Raw genomic sequence first — 22,833 nt, 5'->3', positions numbered from 1 at the left:
TGAATGTGTATATGATTGTGCAAGTTAACACTTTCCATGTTATCACATATTGCACAGTACTTCATAAGGTATTGTTAAATATACTTTGTCTAAACCGGTGGTTCTCAAACTGTGGTACATGTATCCCCAGGAGTACATGAACTATTTGAAGGGATACGCTATCAGCTCAGAGTTGTTTTTCATCCATGATGTACCTGGGGGGAACGAAATAGACTAAATTTGGAGCCGAATCTCCACTTGAAAGTTTCAACTGCCCAACAACACATCAAGGAACTGTGTCAGGCACATCCTTTTCTTTAGAAACTCTGAGGATTTACAATAAAAAGATCAAAATTGTGTTTGACTGTTATTTACAAACTTAGTTTTGTTCTTTACTTTCTTTTCCCCAACAACTAGGGGAAAATATATGAAAATTAATGTTTATATATACTTCTTAGCATACATGTGTTCCACATCTTTATTTGTAATTAATCATAGAAGATTGTAAACATAGATATTCTATTGTTTAGTTGTTTACCATCTTTCCACATACAGCCTGAATGCCATTTTGCTCTACTCCAGATACACACCTTCAACATGTAAAACATTCCCCAAAACCCACTATTTGGATAAAACCCATGGGAGGGGGCACATTAGAATTGTAGTTCCAACTAAAGGGTACAATGAGGGAAAAGTTTGAGAACCACTGGTCTAAACTATTAGTAATTATCCCTCTGTGCTCATACTTCATAGTGAATTCTCTAGGTGGATCATTGCAGTGTTTTCAACCTTGCTAAAGTTTGACAAAATCCAATCTCAACGGAAGAAATGCAAATATTCTTTAACATTGTTCCTCATATTTGTTTTACATTTGTATAGTTTCGGTCTTCATATGCTAAGCAAGAATATAAAACTTACGCCCCTGTGCTTGTATACTAGAGAGACCTGTATCAAAGTTCGCTACTCTAGTGTGGCAATATAGTTCTCAAGCATCAACAAAGATATCTGGACTTGAAATATTTCAGAGTGGTCAGTTAATTTTTGGAAAGTATTCATTTGGTTTTTAGTAGTGTAACCCCAATCTTAAATTTTTCTGTATTATACATTTAATCTTGGTCTCAACATACCAAAATGTTATTAAATTTTCCTCTGTTTTAGCTTGGTCCCTTGTAAAAGATAAAATAAAGTACTCTGAACTTATGTAAATTTCAATTTACTTGATATTGTTTACTTTGGGATGACAATTGTATGAACAATCGGAAATTTTTTCAATATATTTCATTTCTAGCTGCTGATTATTTTTTTTCTGGTAGGAGAACAAGTTTCCAAATGAAGAAAGAAATCCAGGAATGTTTTCTCCTTGAAACTTACTAGCAACAGTTGCTCAGACAGTGCTTCTGATTGGGAGGAAAATCAGTATGCTTTATTGTATCCATTTTTAATCTTTATTAAAAAAATATAAAATTCTTGGACTTAAATTTAAATTTTTGGACTTATATAATACAAAATGTGCTCATTTTAGCATATTTTTCACAAATTTTGGTCAATTTTTGGCCAAAATATGCTTAAAAAATTACCCTATGTCCAATTTAAGAAAATTTTGAACCTTCCCCCACCTAAACACTTTAGGCCAAATGTTGATAAGAAGAGTCTCAGAAAAGGTGGGGTAAACTTTTATTAGGTATTTAACAAGACAAAAGTTCCCTTTCATCACAAAGTGCTACATTTGAAAGAGTTAAAGTCCAATGGTGGCAATGATTGAATTGGTACATCAAAAGGAAATGTCCAGAATGCAGTCCCAAACATTTCCTTTGAATGTACTAACAGACTCAATCACTGCCAAAATTGGACTTCAACGCTTTTAAATGTAGCACTATGGCTGAAAAAGGAACATACATCATCTTATTACAGGAAACTGCAAAACACAAGGTTTACAAAAATTCCACCCTCTGAGGAAAAGTTGCACTTATACAATGTCTGAATGTCAAGGTGTAATGGAAGTAACTAACAAGTCTATGTATTTCATATTCCACCAGGTTATTTCAGGTCTTGTTTCACTTTGAATTCTTCTTGCTCTGCGACCTCCTCCACTGACCCTATCCTTAGATTTCCATCCAGCTGCTCCTCTCTTCGCATCTGGCTGTTGGTGGGAGAAGCGCCACTTCCTGGACTTCTATTGGGGATGATGATTGCAGTACTATGGATGAGAACTTTGGCCCATGTTATTCGAAGTTCATCAGTGGTGGTCCTTAGAAGGCTCTGGAAAATAGAGCAGACTCAATGAGAGCAGTGACACCATAAAAATGGGGGGGGCTAAGTTAAAACTTGGAACAAAGGAAAGTAACTCCAAAAATTAGATTTTCTGTTTTGTTTAACATATTGCCTCTGGAGAGCTCTATTTAGAGTTCGGAAATAATGTATTCTTAGGAATATGTCTTCTGTAATTTTGAGAAACTGAAGTTACATCCCTCGGTTCACATGAATTAAAATGCACCCTTGAAATTAAATATTACTAGGGTTGAGCCAATGGTCATGTATTGGTATCAGCCGATACTAGCTTTTTGTGGAGCCCAATTATCCTACAAATTATTAAAAATTCAAACTATTTTTATTTTGCACAAAAAAGTGTATTTTGTGATTACATAATATCTATTTTAATATTCTGATTTAATTCTTGAATATTCTAAAACAAATTTATTGATAAATATAGGGTCATTCCACAAGATTTCAACGAGGTCATGGCACCCACCAACTCCCGATTTCGATGAAATTTGGTATACACCCTTCCTTTATTTTTGAAAGAAACCCCCTAATTTTTTTTCACTCTATCTTAACCAATTTTCATTTTCCTCTACAAAAGATTAAGCTCTATTTCATTGCTTACCTACTAAGAAAAATGTATCCTATAAATTGATTTCCCTTCAAAATTGAATATCCGTCAGTTTTGACCCTAAATTTCAGCCATTCATTAGATGTGGTGAAAAAAAGATACAAACACTAAATGTAGCCTGAAATGTCCCAGATTTCTATATTTTTTCTTACCTGAGTTATCATAATTATCGCAACTGTCTGCATAGGCCAAAAATGTTGCAAATGAAACAAAAATGCCCGCCATTTTCAAACGAGGTCTAGTTTTAGAAAAATAATGCCTGTTTTGAACTACCCTTGTACAGGTACCCTTACAACGACAAACAATTTTTTTTTAAAAAAAAATGGTCGAGCGACCAGTGCTAGACCACAAAAAAAAATTTGTAGAGAAAGAGCATGTCTTTGCAATGATTTTCAACATCAAAAGTTTTTGGTTCCATCATACCCACATGATGAAAATTCAGATTTTCGTAATCTATTATTCCCACCACAAAAAATTAGGCTACAAATCCATTATTAGTCTTTTTATAGGCATTTGTAAAATTTTTTGAGTGCTGATGTATTTTTTTCTGAAATCCTCATTATTTCATTGAACTTTGTGTAAAATTTCAGATAGATCTGATGATTGGTTAATAAGAAAATAAATAAAATGTAAGCAAGGGTATCTTGTATCGAGGGTCTCAAGAGTGACAGACAACAACTGATTTGATGACATTTCAAAGTGCTGTAAAATGAAAATTGTTTGAGATAGATTGAAAAAATTTAGGGGGTTTCTTTCAACCATAAAGGAAAGGTGTATACCAAATTTCATCGAAATCGGAGTTGGTGGGTGTCAAAATCTTAGCTTTTTGCATTGATTTGATGTGGAATGACCCTATAATCACATAAGAATATGTACACACCTTTATTGATCAATATTTTGAACAAATTTTGATTATTGCAAATTTCAAGTATCAGTATCGGCATCGGCTCAGCCCTAACTATTACTAAGTGAATTATGGCATAATCACAGAGCAATACTTCGATTATGACTAGACTTTACAAAGAAGAAGGGGGGGTCATTTGAGAAACACTGCCTCAAAAAAACTGAAATAGAGTGGCCATAAATGGCAAAAGAAAAAGTCCATTACAATTTTGTTTTAAGTCTAATTATGGTCACATAGGCTAATTGGGATGGGATCTGAAACACTACCTCCATTGGGGTACCATAACTACTGACAACTTCAAAAGATGTTGACTGAATACCAGGTGAGGAACCAACTTCCCCAGGCAAGAATAATATTTGTGTTTAGCTTCGGTGATGGAATGGGGCTATCACGAAAGCAGTGTTCCTGTTAGAATTCTGTTCACCAACGAAAAAATGTTCACTGTTGAGGAGGCTTTTAACTCGCAAAATGACAATAATGGATGCCACACGTCCACGAGAAACTAGTGTGAAGGGTCAACTGGAAGGGAGGGAGGGTGGAAGTTAGTAGTCTGTTGGACTAGAAATTGTGATCTCTGCTTCAATACATGGCTTGCATGAAGACACACACCCAAGTATTGCCAATCTGAAGCACTCTTTTGAAGACGAGTGGCTACAGAGACGTAGGGCATGTGAGGGGCTCTCACTTATTGCACAAGACTCAAAACAACTTTTTGGTCAAGCCCCACCCTTCGCCTTCTGACATCAAGCAAAATGCTATTGTTGGTAGCTTTAGGTGTCTCGGCATAAATACAGCATATATCTAAGACCTTGGTAAAATTCAATTATGATTCCCGGTTTCCAAGGAAAACTTTCTAAAAATTCAAGGATACAAACAGATGTCCTCTCTATTTCAACCTTATGTATTACCATCTCTCATCACCCACACACATATTTAGCAATATAAAGGATCAGTGTGATTCCTATGTACCAAGAAATTATATAATTCAATTCAATTAAAAGGTGTGTGGTGTGTGGTGTGTGTGTGTGTAATATACAACGCAGAGTTCACATTTGCGATTTCACGTACCCAGACCGAAATAAATCTACAAACACAAGTCACAAATGTTACGGGATATGTTAATCTACGAAACATTGTTTACTGTAGAAGAATTTCAAACTCAAATTTACGTAACGAATGTCAAGATATCTTGCAATACTCTGTCTGTCAGATAAATTGTTCTGCAAACAGATTGAGAGAATTTTTATTTATCTTCCATGGAGCTTTCTTTTCTTTTCATTCCTCTATAAAAATAAAAACTAAACTGCGAAAGACTTGCCTCAGGGCATTTACAAATATGTATAAATTCAATCGGATTTGGATTAATAAGAGTTGCAATTTTTCATGTCTACGGAGAAAAATTTACGCAGAATTCATGGAATTTCCAGTGAGTAGCCACCCTGAAATAATACCTTCTTCGTGAAGCCTCCAAAAATTGCAGTGTGTTTATGCTAAGAGGACTAATCCTAAAAAACCTAATCTATCCACGAAGGCATTACACACACATGGGACCAGGCCAAAGGCAGTAATTTTGAATGATGGTTAGAGCTTTGAGTACACAATTTATCCATGGGATAGTGACTGACTGATTTAGTTTATTTTACTTCTCATTTCTGCCACTTTTGGCTATTCGCAAAGATGAAGAGTGATGATATTGATGAAGGGACACAAAGAACACCCATGCCAAGGCTGGGATTTGAACCCGGGACCTCTGGTGTCCATGAAATATTACAATGTCTTAGAGCATCTTCTACCATTTCACTCACAGCATGTGACAGTTTTTGTGGTAAGACTGGGTGTGCAAATTAAATATTCAATGAAAAAGTCTTCATTTTCCCAACAACAGTAATCAAATAAGTATTCCCTGATGATGCGCTCGAAACGTTAGAAGCCAACATTGAATTAACCTGGCTGGTAAGCAGAGAAGACTTGTTCAAATCACTTCGCCAGGAAAGCTACAATTCCTATAATCAAATAAGTAGTTTTGGACTCTACAGGCTAAACTAAACGTTGATCTTGTAGTAGCATACTTAAGTATTAAATGGGGTATACACACATTCATGTAATAGGTGTACAGAGTTTGTTCGCTTTATATCCGACCATTTTCGATTCGGTTCTGCCACCTCGCGTATCATGCTGGACCTATGGGTCTGCTGGCGGGAGCAGTGTTGTGTCTGACCTTGTAGGTGCGTGAGTGTTGGTAGTGAATGTTATCAAATTGCGCCGAAAATCAACCGGTATTGGGAGAGTTACATAATGACCCTTTTCCATGCTAAGTTTTCATACGTACGCATTGTGAAACAGTGTCGGGAGAATGGGTGACTACTGCGAAAGCTATTGTGCCCCGTTACACACAACAGGCTCTCCTTGCGAAACAATCACCCTCGAAAACCACCACGAGAAGGACTGCAAGCAAAGTGTCACCCGTAGTGCTAAGGGGGATCCGTTGATTGGCGTGCCAAGAAAATCCCCAGACTCAAAGTGATATGGCCCACAGATTTCACCTCGCACAGTCATCAGGTTGAAGTGTGTGCGGAAGGCCCGTGTACACCACCTTATACCGCGTCACATTGCCGAACGTTAAGACGAACTGCAGGAACAGTATGAAAAGTACCTGGCGGGTTCCAAATGAAAGAAAGTTGTCACCATGGATGAATCATATGTCCATCTCACTGCTGGTGGTCACATTCGGGCGATCACATACCGTGACATTGACAGCAAGGGGCGCAGCAACTTTGTTCGTCAGCGCAGGGAAAGTTCCCTTGTGGCTTTATGGTTGTGACGGGATTCGGATATGAGGGTAAGTTGATGATACGCAAGGTGGACAAAAACGTGAAGGTGAATGCCAGATACTTACAAGACTCCATTCTGACACCTATCTATCAGAGAGACATCCCACAATTGTATGGAATGGACGCGAACCAGGTGATGATCCACATGGACAAGGCTTCGAGTCATACCGCCAGAACATCACTACGTTTTTATCAGGAAATGGCAGAGGAATTAGGAATTTTTGTCATTCCGTTTGAAGACATTCCTGTGAAAGCCCAGATGCCAGTCCAATGGATTTTTGCGCATTTGGACTGTTGAAATGACGTCTTCAACATCGCCGCCTGCGCACCCTGGATGGTCTATGGAAAGCTTGCAGGGAGGAGTGGGACAGAATTCCCATGCCTGTCCTGCACCGGAGCTTGCTGCCATGGAAACTGCGATGCCGGGCGATAGTCCACAATGCTGGGGGTCTAATAGAACATGATCGGTGGTGGCGGCGCGATATCTCTTAAGGTGAGTACCCATCAAAAATGGTCGGATATAAAGCGAACAACCTTCTGTACTTCTGCATATATATTATGAACAGCTATGTTTTAATAGTTTTGAAACACCTAATACTTTGATATTGACGTTTGTGAAAGTTTGTTTAAGTCCATTTTATGCTGTTATGTAATCAGGACTGAACCTTCAGTTCTAAAATGAATAGGCTCACACACACAAGGCAAAAACAAATTAGTAACTCAAATTAATGTCTCTTGGCTTCTACACCATGCTATCTGGTTGCAAAATATATCATTATAAACCTCTAAACTCACAATTGACACTGCAAGTTGATAAAAACTTGCCCCCCCAAACAACAGCTTTTTATCGAGAAAAAAATACATATTCAAAAATGCTGACTTTTTTTTCAATTCCAATCTTAACTATGAATACAAACTGACGAAGGTCAGTTACACAGGAAGTTCGAACCTGGAAACTGAAATTGTTAATCATTTGTAGTGTGATCTCAGAATACTGCAAAAAATTTAAAAGCATTTCCTTTACATATAATCACACTGTTTCATTATATAGGATGGTTACAAATTATTGAGTGCATTTTGATATGAAGAGCTCTGGAGTAAAACATGCTGACATTTTGGTCATTGTTGAGTAAGACAGTACATAGTGCAGTCTATCATAAATGCAGTCAAACTGTACTCATGGTGTTTCGTTTCGTCAACAGATGACAGCTAGACATGTTGGTAGTCATGGTATCTACCAGTTGTTTTGTGTATAGTATGGTAAGTAGCAAAGATGGAGGTTACTGAGATGCAACATGTCTCGGAAAGTTCGAGAGTACTTAAGCCACACCGAAGATGAGAACGAGGAATATGTACAACCGAAAAAGAATGAGGAGAATGAAGTGGTTACCGATACAAATGCAACTAAAACTGAGAATGACAACAAATATTCCATTTCATGTAAAATGTTGTATCTACTGTAGAGACCATTGTTTACATGCAGCAGTGCTAATGATGGCAGTTTCGAAATAAATTTTATTCTCGTACCTGGATGTGACCTGTGATCTAGTAGAGAAGCATGTATTTTCCTTCTACTAGATATGAATAACTGTAGTCACATAGAAATTTGTTTGATTTTCAATTGGGTATGCGAATTTAAGACTGCTTTACATGCAATGTTGCAACGTCCATCGGGTGCCTACTACACCTACACTAGTACGTCAGCGGAGGTGCAAGTCAACTAGCTTGGCAATGATAAACTGTAAACGTTGTAAGTTTAGCACACGCCCGCGTAGGATATCTCACTCACTGACCACAATGAGGGGCAGAATGGCTTCTGCAACTGCTGTAAACTGGGAACAGGAACACTGCTGCCATCTTCCGTCAAAACCGTAGCTCCAACTCTCGTTAGGAATGTGCTGTCCTTGTGCCGACTTCTGTAGCTGCAGGCGTTTACAGGAAACTGTTGACTTTTGGGGAACAAGGGGCATTTATTATGGTCACCCTCACGACCGTAATTTTACCTTATGGGTGGTTGCCTAGAAACTCTACGCCACACTACCCTGGCGGAGTGGGATATCTCTCACTCGAAAGTGGAGTGGGTTCTCTTGCCAGCGGCAGAGTTCAACCTCTCTCGCTGGAAGACGGAGTACAGTTTCTCTCGCCCACAGACGGAGAACAACTTCTCTTGGGTGCTTCGCCTCACGCAAGAGGGGAGAGCACCTTCCTTCCTTCCTTCCTTAGGATACTTGGCCTCTCGCAAGAGCGGAGTGCTCTCTTTTTTTAGGTCAGTTTTTAAGAGAGATCTTATCGTGATCTGACCTGAAAGCCAACTGAAGATAATCTGCTGCGCGGCCATTTATATAGCCTCGGTTCAAGTAGCACCTCTAGCGCCATTCACGCGAAGTACGTGGAACCGAGCTAGAGCAGGCAAGGCCATCTCTACGGCAGTAGATTGAACTATGTGCTCAAGACACAAACGATAAATACATATTATAATATTAACCGTGTGCTAAACGTTAATATACAATTATAAGATAAATATTACAAATTCTTCGTGACCACGCAGGGCCTTATTAACAAAATAACAGAATAAGGATAAGTTAATACCGACAAACAAGGCACATGACACATTTATAAAAGTAGTTATTAACACATGTAACCTGGAAGAAGTAAATAATAACAATGGTTACATAAACACAGAGTAAATAAACATTAGTGTTACTAATAAGTATGATCTCGCAGGATCATTACAACGTCAAAATTTATTGCACTTGAATAATATGTGATATGATCATCTGAATAGTATAAATGATTCAGAAATGTTTAGTCTTTTATTAAATATTTCTTTCATAAATTTTTAATGTTCATTTTAAAAGTTATACGAGGGTCACTATTTATATTTTGAGCCTAACAATGAAAAAACAGGAATTTGGCATTGAAAACTGGTTTATTGTTTTTCGAAGTATTCTCCTTTATGGTCAATACACTTTTGCATTCGTTCGAAACCATTTGTCAAAGTAGTTTTCCAATCTTCTTAAGACACCTCCATAATATGGTTTTCGAACGCATCAATGGCGTCTTCCGCCGACGAAAATCGTTGTCCACGCAATTTATTCTTGACATTAGGGAACAAGAAGAAGTCATTGTGTGCCAAATCAGGACTGTACGGCGGATGACCCATCAATTCGATTTTTTGACTGTTCATAAAGTCGGTTTCTAGACGAGATGTGTGACAGCTGGCATTGTCTTGATGAAGAACGATCCGACGGCGTTTGTTTGTTTTCCGTATTTGACCGAAGACCTTTGGCAAACAAATTGTTGTGTACCATTCAGAGTTGACCGTTCTACGTTCGTCTAAAGGCACAGTTGCCACATGACCAGTTTTCCCGAAAAAATAGGCGACCATTTGTTTCGATGTGCTTCGAGCGCGAACAACTTTTGTTGGATTGGGTTCATCTTGAAACACCCATACAGTCGACTGCTGTTTACGTTCCGGCTCATATGCATATATCCATGATTAGTCACCTGTTACAATCTTTTGAAGCACCACGATTGTATTTATTGAGCATTTGTTTGCACCAATTGACGCGAGCGTCTTTTTGAGTTTTTGTCAAATTGTGTCGGATCCAACGAGAACATACCTTTCTCACAGCTAAATGATCATGTAATATTTTATATATGCCCGGTGAAACTAATGCCTATGGTTGCCTCAATCTCACAGTATGTCACATGACGATCTTGCAGTATTAGGTTTTGCACAGCATCAATGTTTTCTTGAACAACAACTGATTTTGGACGACCTTCGCGACTCTCGTCGGTGAGCGAATGGCGGCCACGATTAAATTCGTTATACAAGCATTTCACAGTGGCAAAGGATGGGGCTTCATCGCCAAATGTGGAAGTAAGTTTATCGATGCACTCTTGTCTTGATAATCCACGTCGAAAATCGTAAAAAATCATCGCACGAAATTGTTCACGAGTTAATTCCATTTTATTGTTGTCGCGCAATCTCCAAGGCAACATAAACAACACAAATGAAGCTATTGACAAAACATTTGAAGAACGTTATGGTCAATAATGCCAGACGATTCCGTGCAAACGTCAAATCGCGCCTAACTTCAATCAGTGTTGCCAAGGCTCAAAATATAAATAGTGACCCTCGTACAGGGTGTATCATAAGTGATAGTGCAAACTGAAATGGTGTAAAGTACACAATAGTAGAAACAAAAGAGTCTCAGTAAACATAAGTTCCCAAACGAACAGTTTGCGAGAAAATTACAAATGAATGGTTACAATCCGCCACTGACATTATTGTTTCTACACATTGTACAGTTGTCAATTTACAAGTGACATGCCTGTTATGCCTTCCGCCAGCCCCGATGGTGGAGTGGTTATCACATCATGCTACGACGCCAGTGGTCACGGTTTCGAATCCCGATCTGAGCATGGATGTTCGCGAGTGTTTCATCACATTATCATACATCTCACGTACTAAAGACGAATCAAAAACATCTGCCCAACATTTAGTCATTCATTGTGATTTTACAGAGAATTGGTCTGTTGTTCTACCAGGAGAAGTACAGGACTACCACTGGCAGAATGACCTAATATCGATTTTTACAGCAGTGACCTATTTCAACAATGAGACAAGTTTTGCAATTATTAGTGATGACACAGGACACGATTCTTCTCATGCTTGTTTGCCTGTTCGAGAGTTACTCGATCGAGCGAAGAAGTTCTCAATTCCGTACGCTATCTAGCGTCGTCCATGCGAACTATATGGTTGTCGAACAACATTCTCTCCCTACAGCATTCTAGACGTCACCCTTAAATTAACTTTGGATTCCGAGATAAAACGCTGTGTTCGATTATTGCTGGTATTTCGACCTTGCTGTTAATTTGCAACTTACGTGTTTGTGTCTTACGAAATTTTGCCGTGCGTTTCTGACTTTTTAGCACCTTGGCAGTATTCGACGGAGAAATAACTACTTATAAATAACTTGACTTCCGACTCAAACTTTATAAATCCATTCTTACCATACCACTATTGGAAGGGGACCTTTACAATGAAATCGAGCTTCGAAAAAACCTAACCTAAAGTAATTAAATCGATAGAACGTTTCTCTTTTATAAAGTTGAATAAAAGTGTCTAGCCCTTTTTTAAACCGGATGCAACTATATTTCTTTAAGTTCGAATGTGCGGTTCAAGGACATCCACCTAGCTCCGCGGTTCCCTCTTCCTCTCTCCCACTCCTATGCATTCCCCGTGCAGCACCCAATGAACAGGCAGAAGGCTGTGTTTGGAGGGGACTGCGTGGGGAGACGATGCCGTGACCTTGAAGCGCAGTTTGGAAATGAAAGAAAGAAGTGTAAATAAACGCGGGCTAACTCGACTTGGGAAGAGGTAATACGTGCTGCAAGAGGGCTTTGTTGGTTATTTATTCAGTGTGCTGCGTGTTGTGTTCGAAATGCCAATTTCCCCGTAGATTTCCAGACTTTTTTTCTCGTTAAGTGAAGTAACTTGGAAGCACTTCACGCTTCAATTTTCACATAACGTAGATTACACACTCAATTTGGCTCCTTTATAATAAACGTACAAATGACTGAACAAAATAGAACTATCATGCGAGGTCGGCAATTAGAACTTTACGACAACCACTCGTATTTGAAAAAAAGAAACTTTTACAGGTTCATAACACAACTTAAAATTTTCTGCCAGTTCCCTACAGTTTTTACAAAAAGCGTATTTACTTGAAGTTTTCTTACTCCTTCAATTGAATCTTCTGGGAAAATTTGAAAAATTTTCCTTGCATATCTTACAGTCATTATTATTTATGGCTTACAAGTATGTAAAAATACTGGAAAAATCGTGCTCTATGTGCCTTTTATGGCGGTTAATTTCTCGGGTGAAATATAAAACACTATTTGGCTTTTAATATCTTTAGTCAGTTACAAGCTTTTGTATATTTGAAACACACCATGAAATTACGAAGTTAATCATTATACATTTTGGTCTGTAATATTAATGAGCATGCAGTTATAAATTTATTCCATTCAATAATTTCTTGTTGACATGTACACAGCCTAAATATTGGGTAATATTTCTGAACTTAATGTATTGACCCTTTTGTCTTTACAATGACCTTGTATTTGCCTACGTTAATTTCATTCAGTGTATTGTTTACTTCTGAAACAGCTAAGGTAAGTAGTGTGGACATATGTGGCCTAGAATCGTACATATATCTCCATCGCAGGGCTTTCGTCAATGAGGTAGCACGAGTGTGTCAGCACCACCAAATGTTTCCACACAAAGTGAGTAAATAAGTTACAATTTGAACCCATTTTATTTCAATATCTGTAGATGCATCGAAGAATAAATTACAACGCCTACATCGTTAGGTAGACGGCATGGTCACTGGCGTACGGAGAGGGGGGTGCTGAAGGGGCTGTAACCTTCTCCGAAATTTTGAGAAAATTATCATTTTCGAATAAAAGGAGTGATGAACTTGGGGAGAATCCAGAGTGGTAAATGCAATGCCTCCTTGAAATAAGGAGAAGAGAAGAAAATTCTAAAATTACGAAATATGTTATTGTGTATGCACCCCCCGGAAAGAATCATTACAATTCCAGCCTCTCCCGAAAAGAAAATCGTGCGCACGCCAGTGATCATCGTCATTAATTTCGGTTTCCATACATAACGTTGAAGAATTATAACAGAAACGCCAATATGCAGAGGACAACCTCTACTCTCGTATTAATGCTGTTTCATTTTTATAAAAAAAATAGGACGTAGAAGAAAAGCGGGACAAAAGTAGCGATGGAGATATTGCCCACTATTATTTTCACTGGCAGGTGTACATTATATACCCTGTAATAGCCCTTGCCTTTTACCATTTATTCTGCAACAATAGGTTGGTAGCGACTACAATCTTTGTTAATTGTGGCGTTTGTTTAGATAACTCGGAAGTGAAAGGTGCTCGACAAAATAGAAGGCAGAATTTAGAACTATGTTAGACTGAGGCTCCGTCTGAAATGGCCATAAAGCAGGCTTGAAGTACGCTCTTGTCGGAAGTGAATTCACCTTGTGCATTTCTAAAGCTCCAATGAAACGAGCATTCCAGGACGCAGGACTCGACAACGCTGTCTTCTGAACTTCACTATGGACTACGACTATCGTTCCTGCTTCACTCGTGTGTTTGTTGTTCACTTGTTTGAAATCCTGGAAGTCGAAAGTCGGTCAGTTGTTGGTTGTAATTCTTCTGTTGTGTGGAAATGTAAATATTAGAACTTTTTAAAATGATATTTGATTTCTAAGGTGAAAAGAAAGTGTTTACAACGCGGGAAAAACATTATGTTCGTAGTTTTATCTACTGACCGTATTAGGCGCTGCAATCGCAGTGTAATTCAAAAGATTTTCGCTTCCAGTCTAAGATTTCGAAGTATGCCCGGAATCAAAAATAGGCCTGTCGAATACTGCAACACAGAATTGCACCAATAGTGCTTCTCTTGGATAAGATATACCATTCATTCATTTTCAATCTCTATCCCTGAGCGAAATGAAATTGACGCACGTTTAGTGCAAATGTCTCCTTCTATTCAATTGACCTTACGATTCAGTGGTAAAAAATCTCAGTTTCGCAACTCTAATAAATGAAGATTACGTGCGTTCCCACATGCTGCAAAAGAGTTGCGTATACCTACACGACAGGAGTCCCAAGATGTTTACGCCCTTCACCAAGAGGAGCGGGCACTTTAGTCTCAAGCCAGTCTCACACGTTTTCACTTCCCGATTGACTTCCAGCTTCGCTACTGTGTGTGAGTAGCGTCTTCGATGGAAGTTTCCGTGCATTAAAGGGCAACGCTTTCGTCACTCACATTGCAATCGAAGAAATCGCCAATAATCAAAGGGTTCCAATTCATATGTCGACTGTCAAATAAACGTTTTGACTAATAAAATAGTCATCACAATATTAACCAAATATGCATAGTTTTGCATTTAGCGCTGTAAAACTGAATTTGAAGGAATATTGTTTGTAGCTTAGATACGAAATCAGGAAATAATTATTTTTTGTTCAAATGACACGAAATGTTTTCAGGTATTGCTTCCTGGAGAAAAATATAAATTGAAAGAGAGCAACGAATCTTGTGGTAAGTTCAACTTAACATTTGCATATTCAATTCTTTCTCATCTCCCAATGTAAAATATTTAAAATGAGGTACGTTATACAGCTGTGTGTTACTCTGCGTCTGAACTTTAAGTAGCCGACTTCAACCCAGGTAATAAATACAAAATATTTATTTTTTCTGGAATAAAAGAAACGTACAGTTTGCGTGATGTAGTGAAAATGTAGAACTGTAACTTAAAGCGTCTTTGATTTTTTCCTCAATGATGTTTATTTGCAGATTTCAAATTTCAAATTCAGAAACATTTTATATGTAAAAAGTACTAAATAAGCACATAATTCGAACAATCATATCATTGATTGAATTTGCCACGTGTAGACCAACAAGTAAGTGTCATTTCATTGAAAACATTGCAATTTCGCAGCCACGGCGCAAACTTTGGGAACCACTGAAATAGACAATAAAATACAACGAAAGTTTAATTTTGTGTCTGAAATTCTAAGTCACAACCATTTCTATAAGGAACTGTATACAAAATTCACTCGCCCGTATAACATAACTTCATTTCGACACACAAATAATTCGATCCACGACTATATTGCAGTCTCCAAATGAAATTAAAACACAAAAGTCTCGGGAAAAATATTTAGAACATTAGATGGTTTACTGATAACACTGTGACATAATAATTGTGCAATTACCCCAATTTAACACTATTTTTAAGTTTCTTCAAATTTTACTGTTTGAAACATCTACAATTGAAATATTTGCCCGATTTTATAAAAGTTGCTTTGGAAACTTTAGTTGTAATTGAGTAAAGAGCCTGTTGGACAACTCTTGGCAAATATTGACGATGAGAGCATTCTTTATGAAACACTCAGAGTAAAGACACCCAAATGTCCACTGCATTTGCCAGGCTGACGAGGCACTATGTTTCGGATTGTCCCTTCATCCATTTCATCTTATCATCCTTTATCTAGCGCATCGAACGTTTTTAAAAGCAAGTTCTTCATCCATGCCGGCAATTGACTTCCAGAATTTAGCAATATTGCTTTCCGAACGTTGTTATGGGAGAATTCTCTTCCGTATAGCTTGTGGGCTGGCCAGTCGGCGGAACAGCAGGATCGTAGGAGGCCATCCAGCCATCTACTACCCGTGGATGGGCCTCCTCAGGTACAGCGTGTCCAACGGCTCCCTCGTCCAGTTCTGTGGAGCCAGCGTCATCACGAACAAGTATCTGGTGACGGCCGCTCACTGCTTCCAGGACGCTCGGTTATTCAAGTAGGTACTCACTCTAGGAAATAACATCTAATTTCGTTAACCATCTCCGTGATTAAGCTATGCGTAATTAATTGATTTTAACGCAACCTTTCGAGTTCTACCAGCGTAGCTTCTTCGTCTGGAAAGACCATTGGCTGAAATCAGGGTGGTTAAAGGTCCAGGGATTTTAAATAAATTCAATTCCTGTCCAGGAGAGAAAATCAGCTAACGCAAATAGGTTCTGGACCGTAAAGAACTTTTTTTTATCTGTAAAGTATTTCAATTCGATCCAGGAACCTTTTTCCGGATCAATTTAAATACGGTCCAAGTTCTGTAATGAAATAAAACAATACGCAACTTGAACCGAATATAAATTGTTCCTGGACCTTTAAACAACCCTAATTGACTTTACATTGATGAGCGCACAGTGGCGGATCCAGAAGTGGCACTTGAGAGGGACGATTTTCCCACGTAAGTCCATTCTAACCTATATTTACATAGTTTTTACCTAGGTATATAAACAATATATGTCGCACTACTCCGTGATCTAAAGGGATTAATGTATACAGGACAAAAATAGGGAGAGTGGGTTCGAATCCCAGATAAGTAAAGGGTGTTTTTTATTTTCTTCCATCATTATTATATATTTCCGTTGTCGTGATAAACGTAACCTTATCTCTCCTGTCGTCTCCTGTTGAGCCAGGAAAATTTAAAAATATACATATGTTTATTTATTTAAACGTTTATACTGCTGTGAACAGCATGGCTACCCTATTGCAGCAATTTTACATAAATAGATTACATAGAAATGGAAATATAAATAACAAGAAATTTGATAAGACATACCGTAACCTATAAGCATAGCATTAGGATTGTTATTTATTTAATTAATTTTTATTTGAAATGTAGATTATTACCAGAAGACATCAATAGAGAATTGGGAACAAATAATAATAATTGATACTAGTTATTACAGTATTTACAAAATATTCATAATAACCACCCATAATGATCTACACCAATGAAATAATGGAAAGCTTATAAACACAACATTCAGATTCCAAAAGAATGTGAATTAAATATCCTTGCCCAGGCATTTGTGACGTCATTTAATTATTTTACATTTTATTTCAGTGAAACATCGTTAGTTAAAATAGCCAAACGAGTGTCGTTTTTACTTGGAGTTGTGAACATAAAGAAACTGAAGAAAGCAGTTATAAGAAATGTAAACAAAATTATCCTCCATGAAAAATATAATAATGAAAATTTTGATAACGACATTGCTTTAGTTGAATTAGATAAAAATCTAGACTTTCGTGACGGAAGAATTGCTCCTATTTGCATCTTAAATTCAGGTAAGTTCATATGATAGAAATTAAAGTTTCTGAGAAAACTATTGATTTTTGTTTCACTATTCTTATATGACAATAAATTTCGGAATTCAAATTTTCCATGTTTTAATTCACAATGGATGAATTATACACATGGAAGATCACATTTTGAATCCATTGTTAGTAACCGCAACGAAGTACAGACACACAGACACAATTCATCCGAGCCAGACTTACGTACGGATGTAATATACTCGTGGCTTCAGTGAAGTCGCTAGACAGACTTAGTAGGTAAGCAGGAAGGGGATATTTTTAGAGGGCAGTCGTATTTGTATAGACCTAAATACCATATCAAAATGCATATTTGGAATATAAGAAGCCTTTATTTATCTCGTTTTTCTTGTACGCTGGGTGGTGGTAGACCGTCCCCTGTTTGCCCTCTCGCTACGTCACTGGGCTCCAAATCAAAATTGTCAGGTCGAGTTCACGAGATCTAGAGATTGTTACTTGTATAGGGTCCGTGGCAACTTCTAGTACGTAGACTTGCATTACGTATTGGTTCTTATTCTTGATATCAAATTGTTCCAAAAGTGCGTAAGTTATTTTATTTTGACGTAGAGAAGGACATGTTGTAATTTTTGTGATAATAAGTTTAATATTATTTATAAAAGAAAGTCTAAAAACTGGTGAAACTTCACGCAGTTATTATAAAATTGACGCCAAAGGACGTCCATGCCGGGATTCGAACCCGACATACAAATGTCTTATTTCGGATATGACGAAGGACAGATATCCAAAACTGGATAATGTGAAAATAGCAGTATGTGTTGGTGGACAAAATATTGACTTTACAAATATAAATTTTCTGGTTTGAGGGAGGAAACGTAACTCGCTGTAAATGAGGAAACTCCAGTGTTTCTTCATCTCCTGGTTGATTTATCATCTGGTACAAATGCTGTCATATGTGAAATATTGTGCTTAATTTTCTAACTTTATCAGGTTCATCTTTCGTCGGTAAAAATGCCACGGTGGCAGGATGGGGATACACCAGCGACAATATTTTTGGTTCAAAGAAGTCCAATTTATCGGATATCCTACTCGAAATATCCATTCCAATATTACAACTGGACGAATGTCGCCTGCACAGCGGCTGGCAGGAGGAAGATTTCACCGACAACATGTTGTGCGGAGGAAACCCTGGAGGCAGAGACACTTGTCAGGTACAGCTGGTTGTCCTTCCAACGTGTTGCGATTTCACGCAGAATTAATTAGTTCCCCTACGATACCACAGAAATTCTTAGTCTAAACGTGATGGACATTTTTAACCGGGCTGTAGTTAATTTTGCATTTACGTCGGAGTCCGATAAATAACCATTGTGTCTGACCCACACTGGCTACGTGGGAGATGGTTAAAGTACATTTCACTAACCCCGCTTTCAAGTGCAGAGTTTACACTAACAAACGTATCTGTATTGAGATATAATTGTAGAACTCGCATTCACAAATAAATAAATTACCAAAAAATATATGGTATTGAATGCATACTTCACTAAACAATTATATGTAGCTCCATAGTATTTTATATTATTTGTTTGTTTCTTTCAGCTTTTTTTCAAGTCTACCTTATGCACAGAAAGGCTAAACGGGACTGGACCGGGATCAAGTATTTTATATTAATAGCACACAAATATCGTCTGAAGCAATAATTATCGTACGTTCCCAGTGTGTAGAAATTTCAGCGAAATATGAAGGCTCGACCAGGATTCGAATCCCAGTCTCTGTGTGTCAAATCGTATTATAATTCCCAGAGCAGTATTTGAAACATTTGCAGTGGGGAAATTGCTCGTTTCAAAGTCCAGAGCTAGCGAGATGCAACACCTACAAGTACCACCTTGTGTTTAGTGGCAGCATTGTAATATACGTTTCTCTTTAAAGTAAGAATAACATATTTAATTATCAGAGATAGAACGAATTTACATAATTCCCAAAGAAGTATTTGGTTGTCATAGTATGTTGTAATTTATATTTCTTTACAGGGTGACAGTGGAGGACCACTAATGTTACAATACAATGGAAATGATCCAAAATATCACTTAATTGGTCAGTTATTATAAATTATTTTCATTATCATTAATATTAAATAATGTTAAATATTTGAGAAATATAAATTATATTATACATGATGTTAACAGTTGGGGATATTTGCAAAATTCCAAATTTACAGTGTGGCAAACCGGCAAATTTGGGAAGGAATCTTACAAAATCACACGAAATACAAGATAATTGTATTTTTCATTATGTATAAATACAGTGGAAACTATTCAGGTAAAATACGTAGAGAACATTCATAAAATAATGGTGCTGTTTCGTAAGTAAATAAGTAGCTCCTTGCTACCTTACCCATGTGTCCAAGTTTGAGATGTGATACCGAGTTCGTTTGTACCCACTGCAAGGCCACTACAAAGCTCGTTTTTGAAACGGTGGCTCAGCAGGAAAACGCATTTTGTATGCTCGGATTCGAGGTTTCAAGGTCCAAAAATTGGATTGGTGTTACCCAGGGCAGATGAAAAGTTTTGTGTTGCTGTAGCAGTACAAATAACAGAATTTGTTTCCATGTTAGAAAAACACCAAATATGGTGAACAAGGCAAGACTTAAAAAACACTACACGTAACGTTTCAACACTATATCAGTCTTTTCTTCATACTAAGAACTTAAATAAAGATCGAGGTATTCCTGCATGTGACGTCTCCTGACAGGAATTGACAGATCCCTAGTGAGTGTCTGTTACCATTCACTTATCATTGCCCTCACATCTGGCTGTGGATGGATTCCTCATCTTCTAGTTTTCTCCCCTCCTCTCCCCTTTCCTTGCTTTCTTTTTCTCTCCTCCTTCCCTTTTCTTCTCCTTCCCACTATTTCCAACGCTCTCTTCAGTTCTTTATTGATCTTAAGTTTCCCCATTCCAGTTCATTATGTCTTCTCCTTTCTTCTCTATGTTCCTTGGGCTCCTTACATTTTCTCACTAGTTCTCTCTTCTCTTTCCCTATTCGCCTAGCCTTATCCAATTCTATGGCATGTCCCGTTGCTCTCCTGTGCTTGAATATCGCATTTCTGTCTCTCTTTAGTCTCACGTCTTCTTCTTGTTCGCATACTTCGCTATCCTTAAAATAGTGCGCGTTTCTCTCCTGCATGTTCTTATGCTCACTTTCCTAAGAACTTTGCATATCTTCTCTGAGGTATCTCCCATACTTCTTATGCCGAAGCACCTCTGTTCTTCTTTCACTTTCCCCTTCCCCTCTCCTGTTTCTTTCTTTCTTATTTTGTGTAAGTCTGTATTCCTTCTCCCGGCCATTGTTTTCCAGTTTCTCCCATAGGCTACTTATTTTACTTTCTTCTTTAGTGCATATCTTCTTGATTCTCTCCTCTATCTTCTTTATAAAATTTATTTCCGTCGCTTCAAACGTATAGTGCTTTTTATGTAAATACGGACTGTCTTTGTGAGCTTAGGATTTTCTAGCAGAATTACAAGTACTTACACATGTACGAGATATTTCAATATACGTAGGGGAAGGAAGGGTAAAGTGGCCAATCTAAGGTTTGATGAATTCTTATGATATCAGCAAAGTTATAGAAACATTGACCAATAGTAAGCATAATAACTCTACTTCCAATTTCTATTTTTTCTTTAATTCTTGTTGTTTAGAAATGTACACGTTATTATTATTTTTTTAAAAAAAAATACGAAGTGGCCACTTTGGCCGCCTAAGTTGGGTCAAGTGTCCAGCCCCTTCCCATTTTACCTGCATAGGTAAATGAACAAATCACATTGATTCAGAGTCTGTATTTAATCAACACAAGCTGAAGTAATACACATTAAGAATAAGTATTATCTTAAGTATGAAATCTTTACAAGATAGAGTAAATAGTAATTCGTAATCAATAGTCTATCAATCAAGGATTAGGCGTAGGCCTATTTGCAAAATTCGCACTCAAACTCATCATCTTCTTCGTCACAACTCTTCATGTGCCCACTTCTTACATTTTAAACATCTAATCCATCCTTCATTGCGTTTCGAGTCTGTCTGTTTCGTGGCCACTTTGCCCGGAATGACGCCATTACAAAAACTGTGGTCTAACGTCTAACCTACATGACTTAGCGTCTTCAAACACACATCATTTAAAAGGTTATTTCACGCTGATCAAACAGCACAAGAGCATATAATTATAACACTTACTATTATTTAGCTATGATCAACAATTTGTACCACTTAGCTAAAATCAGACTTGCGAAAAAACAATAAAATGAGTTCACATCTAGAAAAGTGCAGCCTCCCGCTTCAAAGTTCTAGTCCTTGGCGATTGTTTCGGCCGGCTCCCGCGTGGCTGAAGCAATATACAGCGAAGAAAACTCACATTGCCACTTAGCCCGCCCTGGCCACTTTACCCTTCCTTCCCCTATATAAAATAGTTTAGTGATTTCTAATTTAATATTTGTAAACGGTGAGTGAGATATCAACATTTATATCCATTCCAGGTCTAATATCTTTTGGTAAATTCTGCGGAGTTTCAAATTACCCTGGAGGGTACACAAAGCTACACAATTATATTGACTGGATATTGGAGCATTTGGAGAACAAAGACACTTACACGTGCAAAGAACCGTGAATGTACATTGAAATAAACAATGGTCTTATTTCATATTGATTTTAATGTAGATACCTTATTCCAAAGTGAATGTATTGTAGTAACATATAAGCTTAATACGTGCATAAGAGTTTTTCCACTTTAAACAGTGCGCTTTAAAGCACAATATCCACAACAATGTTTAGTGAATTTTTCTTGCTCCTGTAAACTAAAAAATAATATTAAATTTGACTCCAGAGTGAAACTAACCGACTGGAGAGAATATATATCATTTTCATACTCTATTGTGAAAGCCAATATATCCCCTTGCTACAAACGCCATCGAAATTATTAACTCACAAATTTTCTATTTACCTCGTAAAATGAAAATGGTTTCACGATGTCTCACAATCACAGCCTTCATCTCACTACATGTAATGCTTTCCAAGAGCGGTCGCACAATTTCCTGAATACCATCCCTTGTGAACGAACCGTCAAGATGGCTGTTTAACCCTTGTGGGTTGTCTCCCCAGTAAACTACATGGAAATATGAAATTATGAATACAGCCGGCCCTCGTGACGGAGTGGTTAGCTACGAATACGAATAGGTTCGAATCCCGGCATGGGCATGGGTGTTTGTAAATGTTCATTCATCAATTTCATCATATCGTCACTCGTTCCCATCTTTGCAATTAGTCAAAAGTGGAAGAAAAGCGAAGTAAAATAAAATAAATCCAATCAATCAAGTGTGAATACGAAGAGGAAAATATTCGAGAATTATTAATATTCCATTAACATAGAGAATGCCTTTGGTAAATCCGCAATTAGATCACTTATAGCTTATCAAACATTTTATGCATTTGTAGAAGATATGTTTAATATATGTAGCTGTAAAATTATAATAATTG

General features: G+C 37.5%; 1 protein-coding gene and 1 long non-coding RNA gene across 2 annotated transcripts in view; one reads left to right on the top strand and one right to left on the bottom strand.

Moving 5' to 3' along the window:
* Window positions 1-1,651: 1,651 nt before the first annotated feature.
* LOC146003333 (uncharacterized) overlaps window positions 1,652-22,833 on the bottom strand; it is a 399,672-nt gene continuing 378,490 nt past the window's right edge. The window contains exon 5 of the long non-coding RNA XR_014443821.1: window positions 1,652-2,238. This is a non-coding gene — a long non-coding RNA (uncharacterized LOC146003333). The remainder of the gene's footprint in view (window positions 2,239-22,833) is intronic.
* LOC146003768 (trypsin-1-like) lies at window positions 12,654-21,967 on the top strand. The gene is made up of 7 exons (XM_083142180.1): window positions 12,654-12,787; window positions 14,683-14,734; window positions 15,802-15,991; window positions 17,105-17,325; window positions 18,301-18,521; window positions 19,338-19,401; window positions 21,837-21,967. Exons 1-7 carry the CDS (start codon window positions 12,725-12,727, stop codon window positions 21,965-21,967), a joined length of 942 nt encoding a protein of 313 aa, XP_082998306.1. The 5' UTR covers window positions 12,654-12,724.

The sequence above is a fragment of the Lepisma saccharinum genome, chromosome 20 (assembly GCF_977018435.1).
Source record: "Lepisma saccharinum chromosome 20, izLepSacc3.1, whole genome shotgun sequence".
NCBI lineage: Eukaryota > Metazoa > Arthropoda > Insecta > Zygentoma > Lepismatidae > Lepisma > Lepisma saccharinum.
This window is presented reverse-complemented; position numbering and strand designations above follow the sequence as displayed.